The sequence below is a fragment of the Malus sylvestris genome, chromosome 11, assembly GCF_916048215.2.
Source record: "Malus sylvestris chromosome 11, drMalSylv7.2, whole genome shotgun sequence".
NCBI lineage: Eukaryota > Viridiplantae > Streptophyta > Magnoliopsida > Rosales > Rosaceae > Malus > Malus sylvestris.
The window spans coordinates 29,235,235-29,260,583 of NC_062270.1; the positions used below are offsets into that span (position 1 = coordinate 29,235,235).

The 25,349-nt window shown below is 38.0% G+C and overlaps 2 protein-coding genes across 4 annotated transcripts; both read right to left on the reverse strand.

Moving 5' to 3' along the window:
• Positions 1-1,954: 1,954 nt before the first annotated feature.
• LOC126588262 (ribonuclease 3-like protein 2) lies at positions 1,955-10,294 on the reverse strand. 2 transcript variants are annotated; one of them, XM_050253345.1, is made up of 4 exons: positions 9,841-10,294; positions 8,805-8,969; positions 2,780-3,135; positions 1,955-2,665 (listed from the first exon to the last, which is right to left on the reverse strand). In XM_050253345.1, the coding sequence occupies exons 1-4, from the start codon at positions 10,207-10,209 to the stop codon at positions 2,338-2,340; spliced, it is 1,218 nt and encodes a 405-aa protein (XP_050109302.1). In that variant the 5' UTR covers positions 10,210-10,294; the 3' UTR covers positions 1,955-2,337. The 2 variants fall into 2 exon arrangements, with proteins under 2 accessions (XP_050109302.1, XP_050109303.1); XM_050253346.1 differs by having other exon boundaries at positions 2,780-3,024; positions 9,841-10,293.
• A 2,259-nt stretch (positions 10,295-12,553) lies between these two features.
• On the reverse strand, positions 12,554-14,736 carry LOC126588200 (ribonuclease 3-like protein 2). Of its 2 annotated transcripts, none has more exons than XM_050253273.1 (4): positions 14,274-14,736; positions 13,665-13,820; positions 13,272-13,569; positions 12,554-13,069 (listed from the first exon to the last, which is right to left on the reverse strand). In XM_050253273.1, exons 1-4 carry the CDS (start codon positions 14,625-14,627, stop codon positions 12,960-12,962), a joined length of 918 nt encoding a protein of 305 aa, XP_050109230.1. In that variant the 5' UTR covers positions 14,628-14,736; the 3' UTR covers positions 12,554-12,959. The 2 variants fall into 2 exon arrangements, with proteins under 2 accessions (XP_050109230.1, XP_050109229.1); XM_050253272.1 differs by having other exon boundaries at positions 13,193-13,569; positions 14,274-14,733.
• Positions 14,737-25,349: the final 10,613 nt, after the last annotated feature.

Genomic DNA, 25,349 nt, shown 5'->3' on the forward strand with positions numbered 1-25,349 from the left:
ACATATGAAACGACGTTCTTTTGAATTTTTTTTTACCCAGCTCTACTGCTGCAAAACCAATATTGAAGTTAAGAGTAGGTATTCCATATGCAACATCAATATGCGCAGTGCAGCATCAGTCACCCCATATCGTCTAATAAAAGTCAAGAGTGGGTATCCAGAGCTGTTGGTTAGGTTGATGATTAGGATGTAGTGGTCACCTTACTTCTAGTGTATCTTCTTTCCTATACTTCTAGGGTGGTTAGAAGGTTTTTGCCTTACCTTCTTTCTGCTCCCTATTTTATGGAGCTGCCGTGTAGAAGTGATTCAAGGGTGATCACTGTGTTGATCACACCTTACCCTATATATCTTGTATTCTTGTGTTGTTGTTTCTTTATGAAAAGATATATACAAACAAACACTTCAAACTCAACAACCAGATCAGTTTGAGCAGAACCAGAAAAATCTCAGTGGGGGCTCTTCTGCTGCAGAACCATATCAGTTTGAGCTGAATCAGAAAAAATTTCAGTGGGGGCATCCGCCCCCTAGGCCCATGGTAGCTTCGCCCTTGAACACTAGTGGTACATCATGTGTTTTATGTAAATGATGGAAAATTTTATTTTTTAAGTTATTAACTTTTTAACACACACATCCTACCATTTATAGTGACACGTGATATACCATATCTCTCACTTTTCAGCACCTCAACCAGACCTTTCGCATCCACTTCTACTACAATCTTCCGCAATCCCTTTTCCAAGCATTCAGTGAGGCCAGCGCGCATAGCTTCTGCCTCCGCCATAAAGCTCGACTGACAATGAAATCCTCCTGCTCCCTCAGTCATCACTAAACAGCCTAACGTCGATCTTGAGCCGCCCAGCAGTTGGTTGCTTTGTTCACTGTGGGTTTGGGTCAATGCTGGAGTCTTTGTTGAGTGAAAATAAGATTGTTCTGGTTCCACGACTGGTGAACCAGATCTTGGTAACAAAGTTGCTGGTTAAAGAGCTCAAGGTTGCTATGGAGGTGGAGAGAGAAGAAGATGAGCGTTTTTCAAAGGAGAGCTTGAGCGACGTTGTAAAAATTGTAATGGATAAGGAGAGTGAGGGGTATTACGGTGAAGAACAGCCATGCAAAGTGGAGGGAAGTGGCTATATTGATCAAGCCTAGCACGTGGACAATAGAAATGGGGTGATGTAGAGTGCGTGTGATCATTTGGCTGAGCGCATGATGCTCTGATACCATTTAGCTTCATGCAAGATATCTCCTTCCATCAATGTGGGATTCATTCTCAACAATGTCTAGGTAAGCTCCTTGCACTGACTAAGCACCATACCTCACCTGCAACAATTATGTTAGCAGTGAAACCACCTAATTGACGACTTTAACTTTTAAAGAGTACTTCTATGCCTAATCTGCTCTGGTAGCTTTGAGAGCCGAGACAAGGACAAACTTTCATTTGTTTCATGTTGTCTCTCCATGTTTTCTCAACTTTAATTCCGAGCCATCGCAGGGCTCGTAACTAAATTAGTTGCTAGCATTTACACTCGCAATCACTTTTAAGTTAAACAACAACAAAAAAAAACATAAAATTGAGCTCCTTGACTAGCATAAAACTCTACTTCATTGAGTTTCTATTGTTGATTGTAGGTCACTTGCTCTAGATCATATAAATTTTGATACTAAAGTGCTGTCGAACTTAAACTACCAGTAAACTCTATCCGACCATGCCAACACTTGAAACAGGGCACACGCGGTCTGAAAACTACGGTGAGCACAAACCGCATGTTACAGGATCAAATCCTAACCTAAATCCTATAGGCATGAAACACATTATTTTCCTATAATCCATGGTTATTCTTGCAGGACTCCAGCCATACAGAATTTTCCTCTAACCTATGCATTCAAATGTCAAATGCAACAGGAGGTACAAGAGCCTACCACACATACAAAGCACATATATATCTCAGGAAGAAGATTAAAAAATCAGAGTTGTATCATATATAACCAGATTCTTGTACAGCACAGATCATCAACGATGCTGCAGAGTTGTCAACATATCCTTTATTCTCGACATTTCATCTCCTGTCACGATAGCACACCATCCGCGCTTGCAATTTTATCTGAGGATACAAATTTCTTCATATGTTTTGTCTTGATTCTGTGCTACCCATAAAAATTTCTCCTTGTCATGGGTTGCGAAATCTGGTGGTGCACATGAATATAGAACATGATTAACATTCAATCCATGACCAACATTCTTATTTAGTCCTGAACATCGAACGAGGCCATACAAACAAGCTCTTTGAAATTCCAGGAGGAATCGAGAGTGACCTCCAAATATGGAAATAAAGGGAAAGGCTACCCAATAACTAATTTGACCACAGTAAAGAAAATAACTAACAGACTTATTCCCTTGAAACAAAAAACAAGCAGCCTTGTCAGCCAACGAATCATAACCCAAAGTCTGTAGAGTACTGATGGAAAATAACCAATCCTACTATTGGCTGCTTCTTTGGTGTTGGCCATAGCATCAGATTGTAGTAAACCAACGATCATCAAGGCAGCCGCAGAATTCTCCGCATCTGTTTTTGTCGACCTTTCATCTCCCATCATTTTTAGCTCTGAAGTTGCAATTTCAACTGATGATACAAATCTCTTCGCCTGTGCAGGACCAGATTCTTTCACTCTGGTACATTAGAAAAGTAAATATGCATGGATTATTTAAAATATTATGACAACATATTTCTATAAACACAAAAAATAATAATAATAATAATAATAATAATTGAAGAGTTCGTACTTGTAAGTTGGTTTAGGGATCCTCTTCTTGTCACAAAGCACATTCAAATTCTGTTTAGCTTCATTTTCATTAACAACTTTAACCGACTTACAGCTTATGCCGAATGAATTGGACAACTCAGATAGAGCTGTTCTTGCAGCAGAAAGCCTTGCAATTTCCATATGCTTACAAGAAGCCGAGGCAATGATGTAACCATTAACACGTACACAAGCAATACTTAAATTTTTGGTATCATTTCTCGACCCCTGGATTTCAACATGCATTCCATGCTTTTGGCAAAGCTTAAACAACACTGTCACAGGGTGATCTGGCAATCCCTCGAGAGTAACTATAGGCTCCAAAAGATGCTTGAATTTCTATAAATGTACCGCAACAGATAATTAACATAAAAACTGTTGAAGGATAAGCATTACTGCAGAATTTCTTAAACAGATTGTTTTTCATAGTCTGGGTTTAAGTTCTTGTCGTTCACGTTTTGTAATGGATGACTAAGATTATAACATTATAGACCGTTGTATGTATGCCCGTTGTTATAGCAGCCATGTGTTTTTAAGTGATTAACGTGTTGTGCACGTAATTGAGTCATGCTGCAAGTGTGAAGGAAGCAACGGCTATATACAGTACTGTGAAAATTTTTAGATGAAGGTGTAGAGTTTCCAGATTAGTCCGATGAAGAACTCACTAAGAAGAAGCAGATCGTGATTCAAGACCTCATTACAAAATACAAAGGCATTGGGACTTATTCAGGGGGCTGTATCCGACGAGATCTTTCCTCGGATTGCAAATCTAGAAACATCAAGGGAAGCTTAGGACGTCTTGAAGCAGGAATACAAGGGTGATTCACAAGTTATGGCGGTGAAACTTCAAGGTATTCGTCATGATTTTGAATATTCTAGAATCAGAAATGGTGAAGCATTGTCTGATTATTTGACTAGGCTGTTTGGATTGATTAATCAAATGAAAATCTATTGCGAAGAATTGTCGAATAAGAGGATTGTAGCAAAGCTATTGATTAGTCTTATCCCAACATATGATAACATTGTGTCTGTGATTGATGGAACTAAGAAAATCAGTGACTGACCCCACTGAGGTTGTAGCAACTCTCAAGGGTTTTGAAAAAAGATTGTTGAGGCATGCTGAAGCTAGAGATGTGTCTGAGAGGGATTTCAGTTGTCTCGGTATTCAATCTAGGAAAAGCTCACAGGCTAGTGGTTCTAAGAGCAAGAAGTATTGGAAGAATAAGGAGAAAATGGGGTTTGTGAAGTCTAATGCAGTTATAAAGTACAATGGAAGTAGGGAGAATTCAAAGGAGATTTGCAGGACTTGTGACAGTTTACATTATGGTGAATGTTGGTTTAAAGAGAAGCCAAAATGCCCTAAGTGTGAGAAATTTGGTCACGATGCCAGGGATTGCCGAAGCAAAGATAGTGCAACAAGTTCACTATGCCAAGGAAGCTGGAGAAGAAACTGCAATGCTTTTTTGCCTGCAATTCCGCACCAATTGTTAAGAATGAACATGTGTGGTACATTAATAGTGGTTACAGTAACTATATGATCTCACATGAATCATTCCTTATCAATGTTGACAGAGATGTAACCATAAGAATCAAAATGGGTTGTACAACCATTGCAAATGGTACATTAGTTATTGAGACCAAGAATGGAACTAGAAACATCAAGGAAAAGATGCTAGTTCCAGGATTGGACGAGAATCTGTTGAGTGTGGGGAAAATGATAAAACATGGTTATTTTCTGGTATTTAGAGATGACAAGGTTGCAGTCTTTGAAGATTGAAAACTTGAGCATCATGTGGCTACTGTACAAATGATTGGAAATATGTGTTTTCCTCTTATTATGGAGGATATGAATCCAGCTGCATTGAAAGCTACTGTTGACGAAGATGCTTGGTAATGGCACAAAAAGCTTGGTCATCTAAATTTCCGAAGTTTGCAAATGTTGGCAACTCGGCAGACAAAGAAATGGTATATGGTTTGCCTATGTTGAGGGAACCAGATGGAGTCTATGAAGGATGTGTACCTGGGAAACAACACAGAGAAGCTTTCAGCAGATAAGTACTTGGAGAGCAAGTCATCCACTAGAGTTGATAAACTCAAATGTGTGTGGTCCTATGCAGGTGACAATATTTGGTCGAAATAGATATTTCTTGACATTCATTGATGACTGCACGATGTGTTGGTTGTATTTCTTGAAACACAAGTCAGAAGTGTTTGAGATTGTTGAGGCCCAAAAATGTCATAAGCAAGCGCAACCTAGCCTCGAAGCCCAATTGTCATGCAAGCCTATATTTAGGCCTAAATACATGCAAAGGAGCGAGGAAGAAACATATTTACAAACGTGTCATGCTACAGTAATTAGACCGGATGTTCATAAATCACGCCACACCTATTTGTCATGCCAAAATAAGCCCAAGTCACATACTCGGGGCTTGTCAAGTGAATTGTGGTGTGGATGGTTATGAAAATTCATTGGGCCTATGTGGAATCAAGGTTACTGAAGACTTTGGGCTACTTGGGGGCCTAAAGATCCTAGCCCATAACCTTTGAAGTCCACATAGGCAGGTATAAGAGAGAATCAACCTAGTTTACCTCTTTCCCTAACAAGCTAACTAGTTCAGTTAGGTCTAAACCAGATTCCAGCCCTAAGTTCACGTGAAAGCCCGCTTTTCATGCTGACTTTCCCTTCTCAGCTTATGCAAAAGTTCAACAAGCGAGATCCATTAGGCGCACTACTAAAAGTAGCGCCTGCGGAAAGCTAACTGGGAAAGCTGCGCCTCGAGAAGAAGACACGCTGCAGGTCCTAGAGTTTAGCCTCTTTACACCAAAATAGGGGGTAGCAGGAGAACTGGGGAGAAAAGGGGGAGAGAAAGAAGTCCAAAATAGAGAAAACTTGGGAATGGATCATTCTACAAATATATGTGGAGAAACTTAGAGAGAGGATCCCCAATTCCCCAGTTTTCACGCAGAGAACCAGAGAGGCTAAAAAACACCACCTTGCAACCTTAGTATTTTTCATGTCCTTCTTATAAGTATCCCAGCCATCATAAGCCTTGCTGCCACCCTAGGAAACCCAGATTATCCAACAGAGAACACCATACAACCATGCCAACTCTTTTTCTCTCTCTCTCAACATGTTAAACTGATGAACTTCTAGTTTCCACATCACACTTCTCTTGATCAAGTCATGCCTAAATCATGCTATCTTCAAGTCATTGATCCAACCGAAATATTTCCTAAAGCGTGCTAATTCTTTCAAGATAAACTGGGACTTGGCATGAAACCGAACCAAGGGAGATAAGAGGACGTTCTCAAAGCCCAAGTCCACCTCAACCTAAAAGTCCCCAAATAAAGATTTTCAAGAGATTCAAGGCAATGGCTGAGCTTCAAAGTAGATATCAAATCAAGAAATTGAGGAGTGATAGAGGTGGTGAATATACTTCTAGGGAGTTTCAAAGTTTTTGTGAAGATTTGGGACTTGAGAGGCAACTTGCAGTGACATATTCTCCACAACAAAATGGTGTTGCAAAGAGTAAGGATATGACCATTGTTGATATGGCCAAGAGCATGTGCACGATAAGAAATTACCTTTCTCTTTTTGGGGAGTAGCAGTCAATGCTACAGTGTATATTCTCAGCAAATGTCTAATAAAATCAGTGAAAGATGAAACACCATTTGAGGCATTCAGTGGCAGAAAGCCAAGATTTAAGCATGTCAAGGTGTTTGACTGCATTTGCTACTGTCATGTTCTAGGGTAATTGAGGAAGAAATTGGATGAAGCTTTTGAAAAATGAATCTTTGTTGGATATGAAAAAATGATAAGGGTTACAGGATTTACAATCGAATTGTCAAGAAGATTTTCTTTCAAGAAGTGTGATATTTGATGATAATGGAACTTGGGAATGGAAAACTGAAGAAGATGTTTCAATGTCATTTCCTGTGAATTTAGATTTGAATGAGAGGCATAAGGAGATTGAAATGACTTAGGTTAACATTGAGAGATAAGTTCAGTTAAAGGGGAGAAATTCTCAGCAACATATATTTGTTGATTCACATAGAGTTTGGAGAATCAGGTAATTCACGATACTCCAGTAAAATTGAAGACACTCGGTGATATCTAAGAAAATGTAATGTCAGTATTATTGAATATGAGAGATGAGAAGAAAGTTGCATCTAATAGTGCTTGGAAGAAAGCAATGAATTTAGAGACTGAAATGATAGAGAAGAACAAAACATGGGATTTGGTTGAGGATATGCCAATTGTTGGAGTCAAGTGGGTTTTCAAGACCACATTGAACCTAGATGGCACTATACAGAAGCACAAGGCAAGGCTTGTAGCCAAAAGTTAACCTAAAAGTCTGGTATTAACTTCAACTATTGCACTAGCTGCAAGGCTAGACACTATAAGAATGTTGATTGCTTTAGCATCTCAGAGAAGTTAGAAATTTTACCAATATGATGTCAAGTTTGCATTTCCAAAGGGTGTTCTGCAAGAAGAAGTCCATGTTGATCAACCAAAGGGATTTGTAGTAGCATGAGCTGAAGACAAGGTTTATAGATTCAAGAAAGCACTTTATGGTTTGAAACAGGCACCAAGGGCCTGGTACGAAGAAATTGAATCAAATATGCATAAGTGTAGTTTCACAAGGATTCCAAGTGAAACTACTCTCTATATCAAGACAAAGGGTGAATCTGAATCCATTATTGTGTCAATCTATGTGGATGATATTATCTATACTGGAAGCAGTCTTGAGTTGATAAATGAGTTCAAAGCAAACATGATGAAGCAAGATGAGGTGACATATTTGGGTTTATTGTCGGAAATTGTTCAATCTGAGCATGGGATTTTCATAAACCAAAGAAAATATGCATGGACTTTTTTTGGAAAATTTGGATTGAAGGATTGTAAACCAGTTAGTACTCCACTAGCTGTGAATGAAAAACTGAAAAATGATGATGGAAGTGATCTTGTAGATGAAGCTTTGTACAGCAAAGCCTGATATAATGTTTACAAGTTTGTTATAAAGGTTTATGCACAATCCTACCAAGAAACATCTTGGAACTTCCAATTTCCATAAGGTACATTCAAGGTACTTTTGGATTATGGAATGGAATATGAAAAAGGGAAATCATCACCGTTGATTGGATATTGTGATAGTGATTGAAGTGGAGATGAATCTGATATGAAGAGCACTTCGGCCTATGCCTTTTCATTTGGTAGTGGGATTTTTTCTTGGGCTTCAGTCAAGTATTACAGTGTAGCTTTATCAACTGCAGAGGCTGAGTACGAGAGCTGCAGAAGCAACAGCTCAAGCAGTGTGGTTGAAGTTTGGGTTGGAGGATTTTTGTGAAGAACAAGGAATCCTGTGTTTCACCAAAGATTAAAACACATTGACAGGAGGTATTACTACATCAGGGAAACTTTGCAATATTCCAACGTTATCAATCTGATTTATTGCAAGTCTGAAGAGCAATTGGCATATATTTTTACTCAAGCCTTGCAGAAGGACAGATTCTACATGCTTAGAGGATTACTTGGAGTCAAATATGCAACAAATTTAGAAAGGAGGGTTGAAGTATAAGCATTGGTGCAGATTTTATTCAACAGATTGTTTTTCATTTTTTGGGTTTAAGTTCATGTTGTTCATGTTTTGTAATAGACCGTCGGATGTATGCCAGTGGGTTTAAGTTATATTAGCTGTGTGGAGGAAGCAACGACTATATTCCTTCCTCTTCAGTGTTTGTGATCTGTAACCGAATCAAATCGAATCCAAGAGGAGCAATATACTCCACTTTTCTTTCTTCATTTTCTTTGCAATTCCAGCTTCTTGTGTTCATCAATTTCTCATTCATTTCTGTTGCAAAACTTACCAAAACAATACACAAACCAAGACAAACACTAACCAAACCCACTAGTTAGAGTTCAAACCAACTTCCAAACCCTAATTAAAAACTCAATGAAGGTTTCCATACGTGTAATATAAAATGAAACAAGCAAATGAAATACGCACCATCCATAGTTTGTCCAGATCATAGTTCAAGTCAACGTATATAGCAGCTGCCACTGACTCCACAATTTCAGCAAGAACACGACTGGGTTGTATAGCCCCATCATATACAAGCGTCGCCTCATTTTTTCCATTCCATATCGATACCTCTCTGGCAAACTCCCTTACCTAAAATTTAAACCAAATTGCTCATAAAAACAAAAGTAAAAATACCATTACTTAACGCTGCCACAAATCTTTTAGACAAATTTCACCAATAAAAACTTACAAAAAAAGGGGTTAAAGAGGCACCTGCTTTTAAATACCAACTTATGTGTGACACTGTTTCATTTACAAACCTCTTCATAGAAATAAGAAATTAATGTTCACATTAGTTAGTTGGTAATCAAAAGCTCAGGTAATATGTTAGTGACTCTAATTATATGAACACATTTTTTTAAGGGAGTTGTTATTGTCATTCTAAAATTTTCATTTTTCACTCCAAACTTTCTATATTTAAAAAGAAAAATACGTATACTTTGTAAAATAGAATTTTTAAAATGCAAACGATTGTTCCCTTTCTTTTTTCTCCTTTTTCCCTTTTTTCATGTTATGATATATCAGTCTTTTTTAAAAAGACATGGGTTTGAAATGCTTTGTGAGTCCCAACACCCAAAAGAACAGATTACCATAGTGAAGCCCCTTGTTGGTTTCCTTTAAAAAATATAAAAATATTTAATATTTAACTTCTTATAAAATAAATAAAATAAAATAAAAGATGCTATTGGCATTTAAAGCAAAAAATAAAAAATTTCATTCGAGTTTTATTACATTTTTTCTTCTTCTTATATTTCAGTATATGATAATTTCTTCTTTTATATGCCAAATTGCCAATAATAGCTCCTCTGAAAATTAAAAACCTCTACAAAATACAAATTCGACTTTTCAATTTTAAAAAAGTATTAAAAATAAGAAAATTGTTATTAAAATTTTAAAAATCTCATTTTACAATCTAAACTACGGAGTGTAGAAGAGTGTAGAATGAAATTTTTGAAATAACCTCATTATCGAGAGCAGGTGAATTGTGGCGAAGGTAGTCATAAAAACCATGTTTTACAGCGGCGCATGCGAACTTCCGCTTACTAACATTGGCGGAGCGGAGCTCTGAGAATTTGCCTTGATCCATATTGGGGTAAGCACGAAAGAGGTGCTTACTCATAGCGAGGCCAAGGGCGGCGTCGCCGAGCACCGCGAGACGCTTATACGAGGGAAAGTAAGTGATGGAGGAGTGTGTGAGAGCTTCCTCTAGGAGCCTCTTGTTCTTGAAGTTGTGACCTACGATTTTCTCCATGGCCGTAACTGAATCTTTCATTTCTAGCGATGGTTGAAGCTCGCGATCGAGGGACGCTGAGGTAGTGAAGAGTTTCATGTTGCTGAATTGGAAGATCGATCGCGGTTGCTGGTCTTGGAGCAATTAAGTCAACCTCAACAGTAAAAGTAAGACTAAAGAATGTTAAAGAGAGAAAAACAGAAAAAGGGTAAAACAGTGCAGCCGAGGTTGTAACGTGGGAGAATAGATCCTCTCCGGATCTTTTTCATCATGCCATTTTCAACCGAGAGCTAGTCAGATAGCTCGTTTTAGCCATTTGATCATCTAAGATATTAATATTTTAATAACAGTACAATGTCATATTTGCTTCATTCTCTAATCGAGGCCAAACGGCCATATGGCTTTGTTTTAGCCCTATCACAAAAAACATCCAACCGAAGGCTATAAGGTTAAACATAATTTATTATTTAAATTTAAAAACTATAACAACTTAAATTAAAAACAAAAACTTAAATTAAAAAACTACAACTTATATTTAAAAACTACTACTTAAATTTAAAAACAACAAATTAAATTTAAAAACTACAAATTAATGGTGTAGGAATGGTGAATGAATAGTTTAGGTATATATAGGAAAAAAAATTAGAATTTTAAGAATTTAAAACAAAAAGAAGGGCCCAAAAAAACCAAAAAAACAAAAAACAAAAGAATTTTAGTTTTAGCATTTCAGCCCTTTCAGATTCCGTGGGATCCTCTCGGATTCCACGAGCCCTCTGGCCTAACCCTCGGTTGGAGACGGTTTTCGGGCTATTTTCAGCCTTGTGGCCCTCTGGACCTTTCGGTTGGAGATAGCCTCAAGATCATCGAATTAAGTAATCCAGATTTTTAAAATTTCATCCAACGGTCAAAATTTATTATAACTTTCAAGAGGTCAAAACAGGTGCACGAAAGGATCCTCATCGGATCCTTTTTCTAGGAATTTGGGAGATCTCGTAATCGTGTTCATTTATAATATATTATACGATCAATTTTTGTTAGGTAGTATTTATATTTAATTTTAAATTTTAAATAATTTTTAACCGTACAATGTATAATGAACATACACGATTACGAGATCTTCCGGATCCTTTCCTGGATCCGGCGGTGATCCTTTTTCCATTAAGTAAAGTAACCTTAACAGTAAAAGTAAGACTAAAGAATGGCAAGGAGAAAGGGGTAAAACAGTGAGGCCGAGGTTGTCATGTGGGAATTGGTTGATGAATATTGAATAATGGTCATCTATTCCGATTTTTCAGTGAATCAGTGGTGTGGCAGGACCACATAAAACAAATAAAATGATAAAACTAATGAAAATTATTTGAAAATTTTGAGTTTTAACAATAAGGACAAAATAAAGAGTAAAGTAAATAGTACCATGATTAAGATAAAGTAAATAGTACCATGATTAAGATAAAGTAAATAGTACCATGATTAGGGTAAAGTAAATAGTACCATGATTGACCTTTTTAGTGTAAAAATGTGATTTTTCGTTAAAATAAACAGTACCAGAAGTTTTTCGTTAAAGTTCCCATCAAAATGACCACATCTCACCAAATAGGAAATTACATTTTATTACGTTTAATTTCGAATTACGTAAAAATCCATACATGATCTTTAGAACAATGTTATACATCAATTTATAAATTCATTTTGTTTATAAGATTTTGAATTCATTACAATGTTAAAATTCTATATATTTTTGTTATTGAGATATAGAGTTACATCTCTTCATGAAACAAGGTCTTGAGTTCTATTCTATATACATTCATAGCCGTTGTTTATCGGCAATAGAGTTTATTCCCAAATTCAAGTTGCATCTAGAGAGTATGAAATACATAAGATTCGCCATAGTTCTAATTGTTTGTATTAATCCTGTACATATCTAATGCTGTGATCTTCTTTATGATTATTAACATTGAAATTCTTTTATTATTTTCATATTTTCTATTATTACTCCAACAATTCTAAAGACAAAATTTTCATGCAATAATTAGAAAAATATGGATTTAAGGAGAGTGAGGCGGGTATTATGGTGAAGAACTATCATGCAAAGTGGAGGGAAATGGTATCGGTGCCGAGGTTGATGAGTGGCTGTACTGATCGATCTGTCCAGAATTTGAGAGAGTTTGTAAGGTTGTGATGTTCCGAGATTCTAACTAAACCACTCGGAAGATCAAAAGCCTAATGAAGACCGAGATTTCGATCATGACCTAACCGAGGCGAAAAAAGTTCAGAAGCATAATTCTGAACACTAAAATCCTCAAATCTCTAGGCAAGATCCATGCGCTGACTAAGAAGAACCATATCTCACCTGTAACAGTGTTAGCAGTGAAACCACCTAATTGCTGATTTCAACTTTCATAAGTGTACTACCATGCCTAATCGAGATCTCGCTCCAATCCAATCAAAACAAGGACAAACTTTCATTTGTTTCATTTCAGTGCTTTGTGGAACCTAAACAACCAGTAAACTCCATCCAATCAAACAATCACTTGAAGCGGGGCATGGACAGTCTGAAAACTACAACGAGCACAAACAAATGTTACAGGCTCAAATCCTAACCTAAATCTAGAGGCATGAGACACAACATTTTCCTATAATCCATGGTTGTTCTTGCATAACTGCAACCTCTTAAGTTGCATACGGAATTGTCCTCTAACCCATGCATTCATATTTCAAATGCAGCAGGAAGCACAAGAGCCTACCACGCATACATCTCAGAACATAAAAAGAATTAGCGTTGCATCATATATAACCAGATTCTTGTAAAGCACAGATCATAGACGAAGCTGCAGAGTTGTCCGCATCTTTTATTCTCGACCTTTCATCTCCCACCATGCATAGCACACCATCCGCAGTTGAAATTTTGACCAACGATACAAATCTCTTCTCATGTGAAGGACCTTCATCTTTCTCAATGCTGCAATTGAAAAACAAATACAAATATGCATAACTACAGAATAGACAAATTAATTCCAATAATAGAGAACATTTTTTCTTCAAATACGTTTAGAGATCATGATAAGGGTAAAGCGATTCATACGTGTAAATTGGTTTAGGCCACTTCTTCTTGTCACAAAGCTCATGCAACTTTTGTTTTGCTTCTTCAATTTGAAACTTACCATCATTTCCGGCAATAAACTCCATCGATCTGCCACTTACACCCAACGATTTCGACAACTTAAAAAGAGCTATCTTAGCAGCATCGAGTTTGGCAATCTCCTTTTGCTCAGAAGAACCAGAGGCAACAAACACGCCATCAACATAGACACTAGCAATACTTTTGGTCTCATCTCTCCAATGCTTGATATCAACATGTTTCCCGTGCTTCTGGCAAAGCTCAAACAACACTGTAACAGGTTGCGGTTGACTTTTCACTTCTTCAAGAGTAACAATAGGCTCCAAAAGGCGCCTAAATTTCTATAAATGTACATCAGCAACAACAACAAAAATTAACAGGTTATACCCAACTTCTAAACGCTTGGAAACTTAACAAAAGCTAATCAAATACACACCATCCACAATTTTTCCAGATCAAAGTTCAAGTCAACATACATAGCTGCTGCCACAGACTCCACCATATCCGCAAGAACCTTAGGAGCTCTCACAGAACCACGATATACAAGCGGCGTCTCGTCTTCTCTAGTGACAGCTTCAGTAAACTCCCTAACCTAAAATTTAGAACAAATTGCACAGAAAGCCCCAAATTAAAACCATTCAATTAACAACCCAAATCTCTGACCAAGAAGAAAAATCAACAACACCCAAACCCTTAATAAATCAAAAGAAATTATCTCGACAGATTCATTGAACTCCTTAACCTAAAATTCATAGCAAATTGCACACAAATCCTAAAATTAAATCATTAATTGACAACAACAATCATTTAAGAAAATTAACCCGGAAAAACAATGGGAAAAATCTTAAAAGAAAGCAAAATTAAAACCTACGAAACAGTTGAGCTTTTCCAACACAAATCCAGACAACAAGAAAACACAAACAAGAACAAAAACCCAAGTAAATGTTCCTGTTTTTGTTCTTTCCTTCTTTTCACACATAATCCAGAGTCACAAAAAATGAAATCGATTGAGAACAAAGAGAATAATTAATTAATTATAACGAACCTTATCGCGGAGAGCAGGTGCATTGTGGCGGAGGTGGCGGTAAAGGCCGTGCCGGACAGCCACACGTGCGAGCTTCTCGGTGCTGACATTGGCGGAGCGCAGCAGAGAGAGAGTGCCGGGGTCGACCCCAGGATAAGCAAGGAAGAAGTAGTTGCTGAGGGCGAGGCTGAGAGCGGCGTCGCCGATGAATTCGAGGCGCTGGTACGACGGGGATTCGGAGTAGGAGGAGTGGGTCAGGGCTTCTTCTAGAAGCCTCTTGTTCCTGAAATCGTAGCCCACGATTTGCTCCACGGCTGCCACGGACTGCTGAATTTCCGGCGACGGCTGGACCGTACGATCCACGATGCAAATCATGATTTGCGGAGGTTTTTTGTAATTTAATTTTAATATTTATGGGTTTTATGAGGTTGGCACTTGGAAGTTGGAGACTAGTCTGACAAGTTTTGAGTTTAAAGCACCTGGTTCGTGATGGGTGGTACTTCCTTAAAGTGACCAGCTTTAAACAGTGCCAAACCAAGGGAAGTGGGGAAACGGGTTATCATCAAATTACAATTGGGATTTTATCTCAATTGCATCGTTTGTCTAATAAATATTTGTTACGTGTTTAAAAAATACGTTATCTGTCCAATAAATAATTTAAGTACGGTGAAGTAGTGACATGAAAAGGAAAAAACTCTCATCCTAGTGCTAAATTCCGGTTATATAACAAATGTCAGGGGTTTAAAACAACAGAAATTTTAACAAAAATATAGACAAATAATTATGGGTAAAACGATGCAACGGAAAAATATGATTGACGGATCGAACAACTTTGAATACGATCATATAAGTTGAAATCCAATCCAACAAAAAATAGAAAGAAAAAAATCTTTTAAGTTGAAATCCAACTAGGAAATTTAGAAAAATAACCAGAATTTAGACCCTAAATAGAATTATAGCCACCTTTTTAAATTTATGATAATTATAACCAAATGTTTATATGAAAGTAGTAATATACTCTTAAAATAGAAATTGAGAGATAAAGAGAGTTTGAAAAATAAATCCTGCAAAAATTTACGCGAAATTTGGAAAACTAACCAAATTTTGGATCCTAAATAGAATTCTAGCCACCTTTTAAAATTTTTGATAATTATAACTGTTGATGCACAAAATCACTGAGGACTTTGATACAACAGAAAGTGTCAAGTTTGTGACCTTCGCTAGATTGCTCCGATCACTAGTGTGGATAAGTATGTAAATGGATAGAGACAGGGAAGCAAACACAAGATGTACGTGGTTCACCCAGATTGGCTACGTCTACGGAGTAGAGGAGTTCTCATTAATTGTGAAGGGTTTATACAAGTACATAGGTTCAAGCTCTCATTTAGTGAGTACTAGTGAATGATTTAGTACAAATGACATTAGGAAATATTATGGGAGAATGATCTCCTTTTATAGAAGAGAGTTTCTAGCTTTGTTCTAACATTAACACGTGTCGTGTTGTGATTGGCTTATGATGTTGACACGTGTCGTGCTATGATTGGCTTCTGATGTCGACACGTGTCGTGCTGTGATTGCCTCCTGCTTGGAGGGAAACTCTTATGGGTCCTTGATGGTATAACGTTGACCAATGCTCGGTAGTTTCAGGATTGGTCAAGTATGGTACAAACAGTGCTCCCTTAAGTTCCCGAGTGAGGGAAGCTCCTCGGTTGGGGACTTGCAAGATCCAAGCCGCTGAGTAATCACGAAACTTCTAAGTACCGAAGTGTGGTATCATTTCCACTTGCCTTTTCTGTCTCATAGGTAGATGTGGCATCTTCTCTGGAAATATTTTTCCTCCATCCAGGGGTGGTATCTTTAACCGGTAGAGATGCACAAGGTAATGTATCAATTTCACTTGAAACTTACTTGTAGTTTCAAGCTTGGTCAAGCACGATACAAACCATGTAGTAGGAGTCCCCCAAGTCGTCGGAGATTTGCCGAAAGAGGTGACAGACAAGGTAAATAATCAGAGTACCAAGCAATCAGTCCCAAATCAAAAGTTTGATTTCAAGTTCCGGCTGATTGTTTTCATTTTCCCTATCTTGCAGGCAGCAAGAAGGATAAAGAAAAAGAAGAAGATATGATATGAGATACTTTTGCTTTTGAAGAAGTAACTTTCCATAGGCTTATTCTTAAACTGGGCTTGAGGGTTTTCTGGTTTCCTCCAAAGTATAAAGCCGACTCAAGAATTTGAGGGTCAAAACAAGTCCATCAAATCTAGAGTACGTTTGATCCTGATGATATGGGATACTTTTGCTGTTGACAAAGTAGTGGATGTGGCATGGCGAGGCTTTGCTCTTTGGCGACGGCGTCAGCGAAAGGTTGTTGAAGCTTCTTGAGCTATTCGGATAGGGCAACGATGTCGAGCTTGGATTTGACTTAGATTCCTCCGTCTAGATTATGCAGTTCTGCATGGAGGGCGTCGTGCTATAGTGATTTTTTCCAACTCATCGTTGAACCTTCTACTTCAATCTTTTGCATTGCAGAAGTGGTGCGCAACCTTTGCATTTGAATGGTCATTCAGAGCACTACTTCTCAGCGACTCATCTATGCTTAGCAGCTTCAGTGTAAAGAGCCAATATTGTATCAACTGTTCTGAGGTATTTGCCGAAAGAATTCATGACCTTGACAACAGTTGAGGATGAGTACTCGAGAGCAATGTTAGGCAAGCAACCATGCAAAGATTCCAGGCAATTAGTTCCAGATCGGAAGTTTGATTTCATGTTCCGACTGATTGCGTTCTTTCTCATTGTTCTGCAGGTAAGAGCAAGGGCAAAGGAAAAGACAGGGAAAAAACATGATATGGGATACTATTGCTTTTAACCCTGATGATATGAGATACTCTTGCTCTGGTGTGGCTTGTTTACAGATGTATTATCGAGGGGAAAAGAAACTGAATATTTTGAGAGACTCTGCTGAGAGTGCCCTCTCGGATGTGAAGAAAAGTTGAGCATTTTTTTTATTTGCAGGTCTGCCTGGCTATGGAGGATGAAGGTCGACATATATAGGAATTGTCCCAACAGCGAGTAGTGATGCTGTTCCTTTACCCTTCTCAGTCATAGCAATGTAGTGATAGCTGTAAGATTCACATGTTTTAACTTTGTCAGAGCACTTTGAAAAAGTAGTCTGTGGTATCTGGAAAACTGATGTTGCGTGTGAAGATTGCAGATAAGCTTTTAGGGGTGGGTTCAAAAAACCGAAAACCGAAAAAAACCGAAAACCAAACCGAACCGAAACCGAATTCTTTTGGTTCGGTTCGGTTCGGTTTTAGTGATCTAGAAACCGAACCAAACCGAACCGAACCGAATTAATTAAATTAATTTTTTTATTTAATTATTAGTTTTGGGTATTATTTTCTAAACCCAATTTGTAAGTTAAAATGTGCTAAACCCAATGTGTTGCCAAACTTTAAGCTCAAAATATTAAAAAAAGGCCTATAAAAACTCTAAACCCTAACCTATTATTTATCCCTCATATAAGGTTCTGGAACCAAACCTCCTCCGGAAATACCTACATCCATCTCCATAGCACTATCTGCTTCTGCCCCAAATTTCTTTTCCAAATCTACTCTCATATAACATGTAACAGAATCCATAAACATTTATTTCAGGTAGATTACTTGGGTAATTTGTGATGGAAAAGAATCCAACACACACTAAATAAATCCACCCACGCATTACTTTTACTAATCAAGTTGTCAACATGCAGTTACAAGCAAACAACCCTGATCTTTGAACAACATCATACAATTTAACTTTTCTAAGTCATTTGTACGATTTTTGTGTTGTGAGGTTGTTAGTTTGGACTTTGGAAGACTTGATTGATGATTTTAGTTCAACTTTAAATGTTTATTTTTATTGTCTTTGATTCTAGTTAGAATGCTTATGTTATGATTGTGTTGGATATGTTAAAATTTAAAATTTCAATGTTTTTCATTTTTTGAAAAAAAAAAAACAAAAAACCGAAACCAAACCGAAACCGAACTGGAAAAAACCGAACCGAAATGAACCGAAATTTCGGTTTGGTTTCGGTTTTGGCAAAAAACCGAACCGATTTAAACCGAACCCACCCCTATAAGCTTTATCCAAGGAAATTTGGCTCTCGAAGTTCGGAGAGTGGTGCCTCTTCGGTTTTCGAACAAGCAATCTTATCAGGGATCTGGCTCTTGAGATTCGGAGAACGGTGCCTCTTCGATTTTTGAGAAAGCAAACCTGTTGAGAGTCTGGCTTTCGAGATTCGGAGAGCGGTGCCCCTTTAATATTTAAGAAAGCAATCCTGTTGGGAGTCTGGCTTTCAAGATTCAGAAAATGGTGCCTCTTCGATTTTTGAGAAAGCAATCATATTGGGAGTTTGGCTCTCGAGATTCGGAAAGCGGTGCCTTTTCGATTTTTGAGCAAGTAATCTCGTTGAGGGTCTGGCTCTCAAGATTCAGAGATAGGTGCCTCTTTGATTTTTGAGAAAGCAATCCTGTTGTGAGTCTGGCTTTCGAGATTCAGATAGCGATGCTTCTTCAATTTTTGAGAAAGCAATCCTGGTGGGAGTCTGGCTCTCGAGATTCGGAGAGCGATGCCTCTTCAATTTTTTAGAAAGCAATCATGGTGGGAGTTTGGCTTTCAAGATTCGGATAGCGATGCCTTTTCAATTTTTTAGCAAGTAATCCTGTTGGGAGTGTTTTCTCGATGTGAGTAAAGGTTGGGCAGTTTTTGCCAGTCTGCCTTGCCACGGAGCACTGAGGTTGACATATATAGGGACTTTCCAGTTATCAAGCAGCGATGTTGTTCCTTTACCCTTGTGGGTAATGGTAGGGTAGCTGGACCTTCAAAATTTATGTATCTAAACTTTGTCAGAGATCTTTGGCAAAGTTATCTGTGGTACCCGAGGAGCTGATGTTGCGTGTGGGGATTGTCGATAGAATTTACTCAAGAAAGTCTACTTCTCGAAATCCGGAGAGTGGTGCCTCTTCGACTTTTTAACAAATGGCCCTGCTGCCCTTTCTTTTATAGGGGCACCAATTGTGTGCAAGAAGTACGTTCAGAGAGTTATTGCTTGTAGGAATTTTCCCCTTATTTTCGTACTTCAGAGATTTATTGGACCTCATTTCTCCTTCATCATATCTGAAAATGTCTGGCCCATTTGACCGTCGTTTTGACTTGAACTTTAGTGAAGAGTTAGCCATGCCTCCTCAAGACAACATATGGCGCCCATCCTTCTTATCCCCTACTGGTCCTCTTACCGTTGGGGACTCTGTGATAAAGAATGATATGACCGCTGCGGTGGTGGCCAGGAACCTTCTCAGTCCCAAAGATAACATACTACTTTCTAAACAGTCGGATGAGTTGGCTGTTAAGGATTCTCTGGCTCTCACTGTTCAATGTGCATGTTCTGTGTCTAATATGGCCCAACACCTATTTGCTCGATCCCCCCAAGTTGAATCATTGGCGGCTAAAGTGATAAGTCTCAAACAAGATATTAGAAGGCTCAAGCATGAGAATAAACATTTGCACAGGCTCGCACATGACTATACTACAAACATGAAGATGAAGCTTGACCAGCTACAGGAATTTGATGGTCAGATTTTACTTGATCATCAAAGGTTTGTGGGTTTATTCTAAAAGCATTTATTGCCTTTGTCTTCTGGGGCTGTACCGCGTAATGAAGCTCCAAATGATCAACCTCTGGTGCCTCCTCCTTCTGAGGTTCTGTGATAAGAGCATATTTATGTGACTTAGTTAGCTTGCTCTTGTGCATTTATGTTGTTATTTCTTAGTCAATTATGTATTTTAAGCTATTTTCGTGTGTTTGTAGGTTCAAATAACAAAGTTAGCAACAAAGTGCTATTTGGAGCATTTTGGAGCATTTTTGGGCCAAGATTGGATAGTGCAAACATAGAGACATGAGGATGGACGTTTTTGAAGATTTGAAAGCTAGAAATCAGCATGTGTGTGTGCAAGTGTGTTGACCTATAACTCCAAACATCCATCAACTACACCCATTACATCCACTCATTACCAAACATCCATCCACAACACCCATTACATCCACTCATTACCAAACATCCACCCACTACACCCATTACATCCACTCATTACCACACATCTACCCACTACATCCATTACATCCACTCATTACCAAACACTCATCCACTACACCCATTACATCCACTCATTACCAAACATCCATCCACTACACCCATTACATCCACTCATTACCAAACACTCACCCACTACACCCATTACATCCACTCATACCACAACATACACCACTACCACCTTAATTAGATGGTGGTCCTCTCCCTAGCCTATAAATACATCCACCCTTCACCATAACAAGAGGAAGAGAAAAGATCCATCAAAAGACACTACATTCACATCTCACAACTCCATACACTTACACTTTCATTCCTTGGCTGGGAGAACACAATCCACCCATCCACCCTTCACCATAACTCACCTATATCCATCCACCACCATAATTTACCACTCATCCATCAAACCACACCTTGTGCCGCAACAAAGAGAAGAAGGAGGACCCTTAGACGTGCTTGCCATTCAAGTTGGATTGTTGGAGCGTTTTTAGGTGTTTTCATTCTTTTGTTTTCAATGTCTAAATTTGTTTATCTTTTCTTTGTGAGTATGAGGAATTAAACCCCCCTTAGCTAGGGGGAATTCGAAACCATGTTCATGCTTGCAATATGATTTGATTACCTTCAGTTGTGAATTCATAAGTTGTGAATTCAATTTGTTTAACTGCTTGATTGATAACTTATTCGTGTATTTTTATTAAGAGTGCACACTTATTTTGCATGCATGAATATAATGTTAGAGTATAAGGGAGTTTCACCTAATAGTTACAAACTTATATTCACAATTAGTGGAGGTCGCTTATAAACGATCGCGTTAAATAAATTCTTGGCAGGAGTTTCATGCTCATCATAGTAACGAATGCCTCGTCAATACTTATAGTTTTCATAATGCTTAATGATCTTTGATTGTATCTTTATTGTGCTGTTCACGTAAAGAACTTTTGAAGAATGCTTGAATTGTTGTATGCGATTTCCCATCCAATTCAATAACTTAAGGAGAACTTGAAGGTTAATTTAAGCGGACTTAATTAGCCTGAGGTGTTGAGTTTCATGATTGATCGAAAGAACAACTGAAAATTGGTTTATGTGCAAGTATGTCATATGTGGAGAAGAACCTCATAGCTAGCCTTCCATCCATTCAATTTACTCAAATTCGTGCAGATTTCATTAGTTCTTTAATTTATTTGTTTTGTTTTCAAATTCGTCAAAACCAAAACCCCCTTTACTTTAAAGTGTTTTATTAGTCAAAATCTATTTTGATTTGTGTTTTTAGGTGTCCCAAAAGCATGTTAAAGTCCAAATCTGCCCGGTTTGTGTTTTAAGGCAAATTTGAGCTTTTTTAGCTTGTTTTGAGTCATTTGAGTTTGTTTTAAGTTCTTTGAGTCTAGTTTAGTGTTTTTAACTTTGTTTATATGTTTTTAAGTTAGTTTAGAGGTTTTAGCAAGCCCTCATAATCCCCGGTTTAGAACGATCCCTACTTGCATTTATACTACAATTTGACAACAAGAGGGTTTAATTTGTGTGTTAAGTAAAATTCGCATCATTCTGCCCAATACTAAGGCTCCGAATAATCACCCTCTGGTGCCTTTTCTTTCTGGGGCTCTGCCGACTGCTGAGACTTCTCTTGAGCAACCTTTGTAAAGGCTCCCTCTTGTTTGTTTATTTTGATTCATGTATATGTACATATTTGTAACTTATCGGAGATATCAATAAATAAGCTTTGCTTCATTTCAACGTAATGTGTTAAATACACCAAAGCTTTCTTCACTAAGTTCTTTGAATTTTTTCTTTTGTTGAAGCTTGTATGTTGAAGCTTTATGAGTGAAGCATGTAGGTTGAGGTAGTGCTTCCTTAATTTCTCAAGTGAGGAAAACTTCTCGGTTGGAGACTTGAAAGATCCAAGTCACTGAGTAGTCGTGAACCTTCAAAGTACCGAGGTGTAATAGCATATGGTAGGAGTCCCCCAAGTCTCCGGCCGAGGGAGTTGAATGAGGTGTCTTGCTAGTAGTCAAGTTTCCAAAGTAACAAAACTTCACCATTTTCCTTTCTAAGTGGTAGCCCAAAACTCCTCATTCATATATATTTGTTATGAAAGTTGTTAGGCCCAAATAAGATGAGGCCTAGGCCCTTTTTTTTTTTTTTCGAATTTCCGAATTTTCAAATTTCAGAAAAGAAAAAAAAAATATATATATATATATATATATATATATATATATTTAAACTTTATAGGTGAAACTTTGGTGTTGAAGTTTTGTAGGTGAAGCTTTGAGGTTGAAGCTTTATTGGGTACCATGAATTGATTTTGCTTCACACTATCTTGATTTAGAGTGTGAAGCTTTTGGCATTTGTAGTTGAAGCTTTGGTTTTTAAGCTTTGTAGGTGAAGCTTTTGTGTTGAAGCTTTGTAGGTAGGTGAAGCTTTTGTGTTGAAGCTTTGTAGGTGAAGCTTTGTAGGTGAAGCTTTTGTGTTGAAGCTTTGTAGGTGAAGCTTTGGAGTTGAAGCTTTTGTAGGTGAAGCTTTGGAGTTGAAGTTTTGTAGGTGAAGCTTTAAAGTTGAAGCTTTGTAGGTGAAGCTTTGGAGTTGAAGCTTTTGTAGGTGAAGCTTTGGAGTTAAAGCTTTGTAGGTGAAGCTTTAGAGTTGAAGCTTTGTAGGTGAAGCTTTGGAGTTGAAGCTTTGTAGGTGAAGTTTTGGTATTGAAGCTTTTGTGTTGAAGCTTTGTAGGTGTTGACCCTAAAAAACTACCAAGCCTACGTGGCGCGCAGGCCGAGTAATCTATAAGCTAACTACGTCATTCGGTAAATACGGGGCGTGCCAACTCGTCGGCCGAGCTTGACCGAGGAGTAAATTTGTTGATGTTACGTTGGGTGCGCGGCTGACTTCTGCGTCTTGCAATTGCGGCCAAGGAAGGAACACGTCTCGGCCTCTCGGGTCCTCAAACTTGAAGACAAGGCTATTATTCTTACGAAGTTCACGAATCGTCGTCGTTGGATTCGGTCACAGTGATGGTATTCGTCAGAGTAAACTCACGCCGAATCGACACCAAAGTGTAAGGGCACAAATACTCAAAGCATATATGAGTCTTAATAGTGAACGTGGTTTGGCCGTCTGAATGCCGAACTTTAAATCCCACTTGAGAGTATCCAATCATAAAATAACTCGGCGTGCAATGCGCCGAGCTCAATAAGCTGTAACATCTCACTTCGCGCGAGAAGGCTAATGAGATGACCTCAATCAATAAGGATTTGGAAACCCTTCTCGACCAAGACTTGGATAGGTAACCAGCCGTCCTCGCCGCAGTGCTGTTGATGCCAATGGAAGATGTTGCAAGATCGGATGATTCTATAGCGACAGAGCTATCTATGCCGACTGAAGATATCACCGGTTGCTTTCACAGTGATGTTGATGCCAACAGAAGATGTGTCATCGAAAAGAGAAAATAAAAATCTCTTGAGAAAGTTTGCGCAGGGTTGTTGTGTGTTAAATTGAAGGTCCTCTTCACGTTGCAACGCACCTTGTATTTATAGCATTCACTTAGCGCAAAATCCAACTGTGACCATCAATCACCACAAATAATAATCGTTATGCGGAGATGATTATCCAATGAGAGTCATCGCACTCGACGTCTTTGGTGCTAACCACGCATTTCAAGGCATGCCAATTCCATCTTTGCTAAAGATAAGCATTGTCGTTTAAATTTCATTTCCAAAGCCTTGGCATATCAGGCTTTATCCACTTCCTTTGGCAGCCACAAGTTTGCTATTAATTACCCCATGCATGCATCACATTGGCGCGCTTCACGTAACTATACTTTCAAGTTGGACTCCATCTTGGTTACCAATTGATGCCCCCACGTGATAGGATAAAGCATGATGCTCAATCCCCATGCTAAGAATCCCAAATTAAATTGAAATGTTCTGCTTGTTTTGATTTAGTTGGAGATATAATTTGCATCCTATTTATCCCGTATGAGAAAATTTCAAGATAATTTATATTAAAAGATAATTATTATGATAAAAACCATAATATTATCCTTTAATAATAATAATAATAATAATAATAATAATAATAATTATCTTCACTTTTCCATCTAATGGTTGGAAGCTAGCTCACTCAACGGCCTTGATTGCACGGACTGACGGTGTAAATTCGGGTCCAAACAATAGGTGAAGCTTTTGTGTTGAAGCTTTGGTGTTGAAGCTTTTGTTGGCACCATAAATTGGTTTTGCTTCACACTGAAATGATCAAGAGTGTGTGAAGCTTTTGAGAATTGTAGTTGCCCTCCATTGATGAAGCTTTTGTTGGCACCATAAATTGGTTTTGCTTCACACTGTTTTGATCAAGAGTGTGTGAAGCTTTTGAGAATTGTGGTTGAACTCCTTTGATGAAGCTTTTGTTGGCACCATAAATTGGTGTTGCTTTCACACTGTCTTGATCAAGAATGTGTGAAGCTTTTGAGAATTGTTGTTGCCCTTCATTGATGAAGCTCTTGTTGGCACCATAAATTGATTTTGCTTCACACTGTCTTGATCAAGAGTGTGTGAAGCTTTTGAGAATTGTAGTTACTCTCCATTGATGAAACTCTTGTTGGCACCATAAATTGGTTTTGCTTCACACTGTCTTGATCAAGAGTGTGTGAATCTTTTGAGAATTGTGGTTGCCTTCCATTGATGAAGCTCTTGTTGGCACCATAAATTGGTTTTGCTTCACACTGTCTTGATCAAGAGTGTGTGAAACTTTTAAGAATTGTAGTTGTCCTCCATTGATGAAGCTTTGTTGAATTTCCCAATTTCCCTTATTTTATTTTTTTTTATTACTTTTTTTTGGAAAACTAGAAATTTGAAAATGTAGGAGAGACAACATATACAAGCCACACTTTGTAGTAGTCGAAGGTTTGGATGAACCATATAAATTGAATTTGCTTCGAACAATCTTGATGAAGAGTGTGTGAAGCTTTCTACGAGTTGTAGTGTTTG

What these genes read in the sequence shown, in the direction of transcription:
- LOC126588262 (XM_050253345.1), bottom strand. Translation starts at nt 10,209, where the DNA reads ATGAAACTCTTCACTACCTCAGCGTCCCTCGATCGCGAGCTTCAACCA. An exon ending in CACCTGCTCTCGATAATGAG is followed by an intron (nt 8,970 to 9,840) that starts GTTATTTCAAAA and finishes TTTAAATTTTAG; the next exon opens with GTAAGGGAGTTTGCCAGAGA. An exon ending in ATCTGGACAAACTATGGATG is followed by an intron (nt 3,136 to 8,804) that starts GTGCGTATTTCA and finishes GTACATTTATAG; the next exon opens with AAATTCAAGCATCTTTTGGA.
- LOC126588200 (XM_050253272.1), bottom strand. Translation starts at nt 14,627, where the DNA reads ATGATTTGCATCGTGGATCGTACGGTCCAGCCGTCGCCGGAAATTCAG. An exon ending in CACCTGCTCTCCGCGATAAG is followed by an intron (nt 13,821 to 14,273) that starts GTTCGTTATAAT and finishes TCTAAATTTTAG; the next exon opens with GTTAGGGAGTTTACTGAAGC. An exon ending in ATCTGGAAAAATTGTGGATG is followed by an intron (nt 13,570 to 13,664) that starts GTGTGTATTTGA and finishes GTACATTTATAG; the next exon opens with AAATTTAGGCGCCTTTTGGA.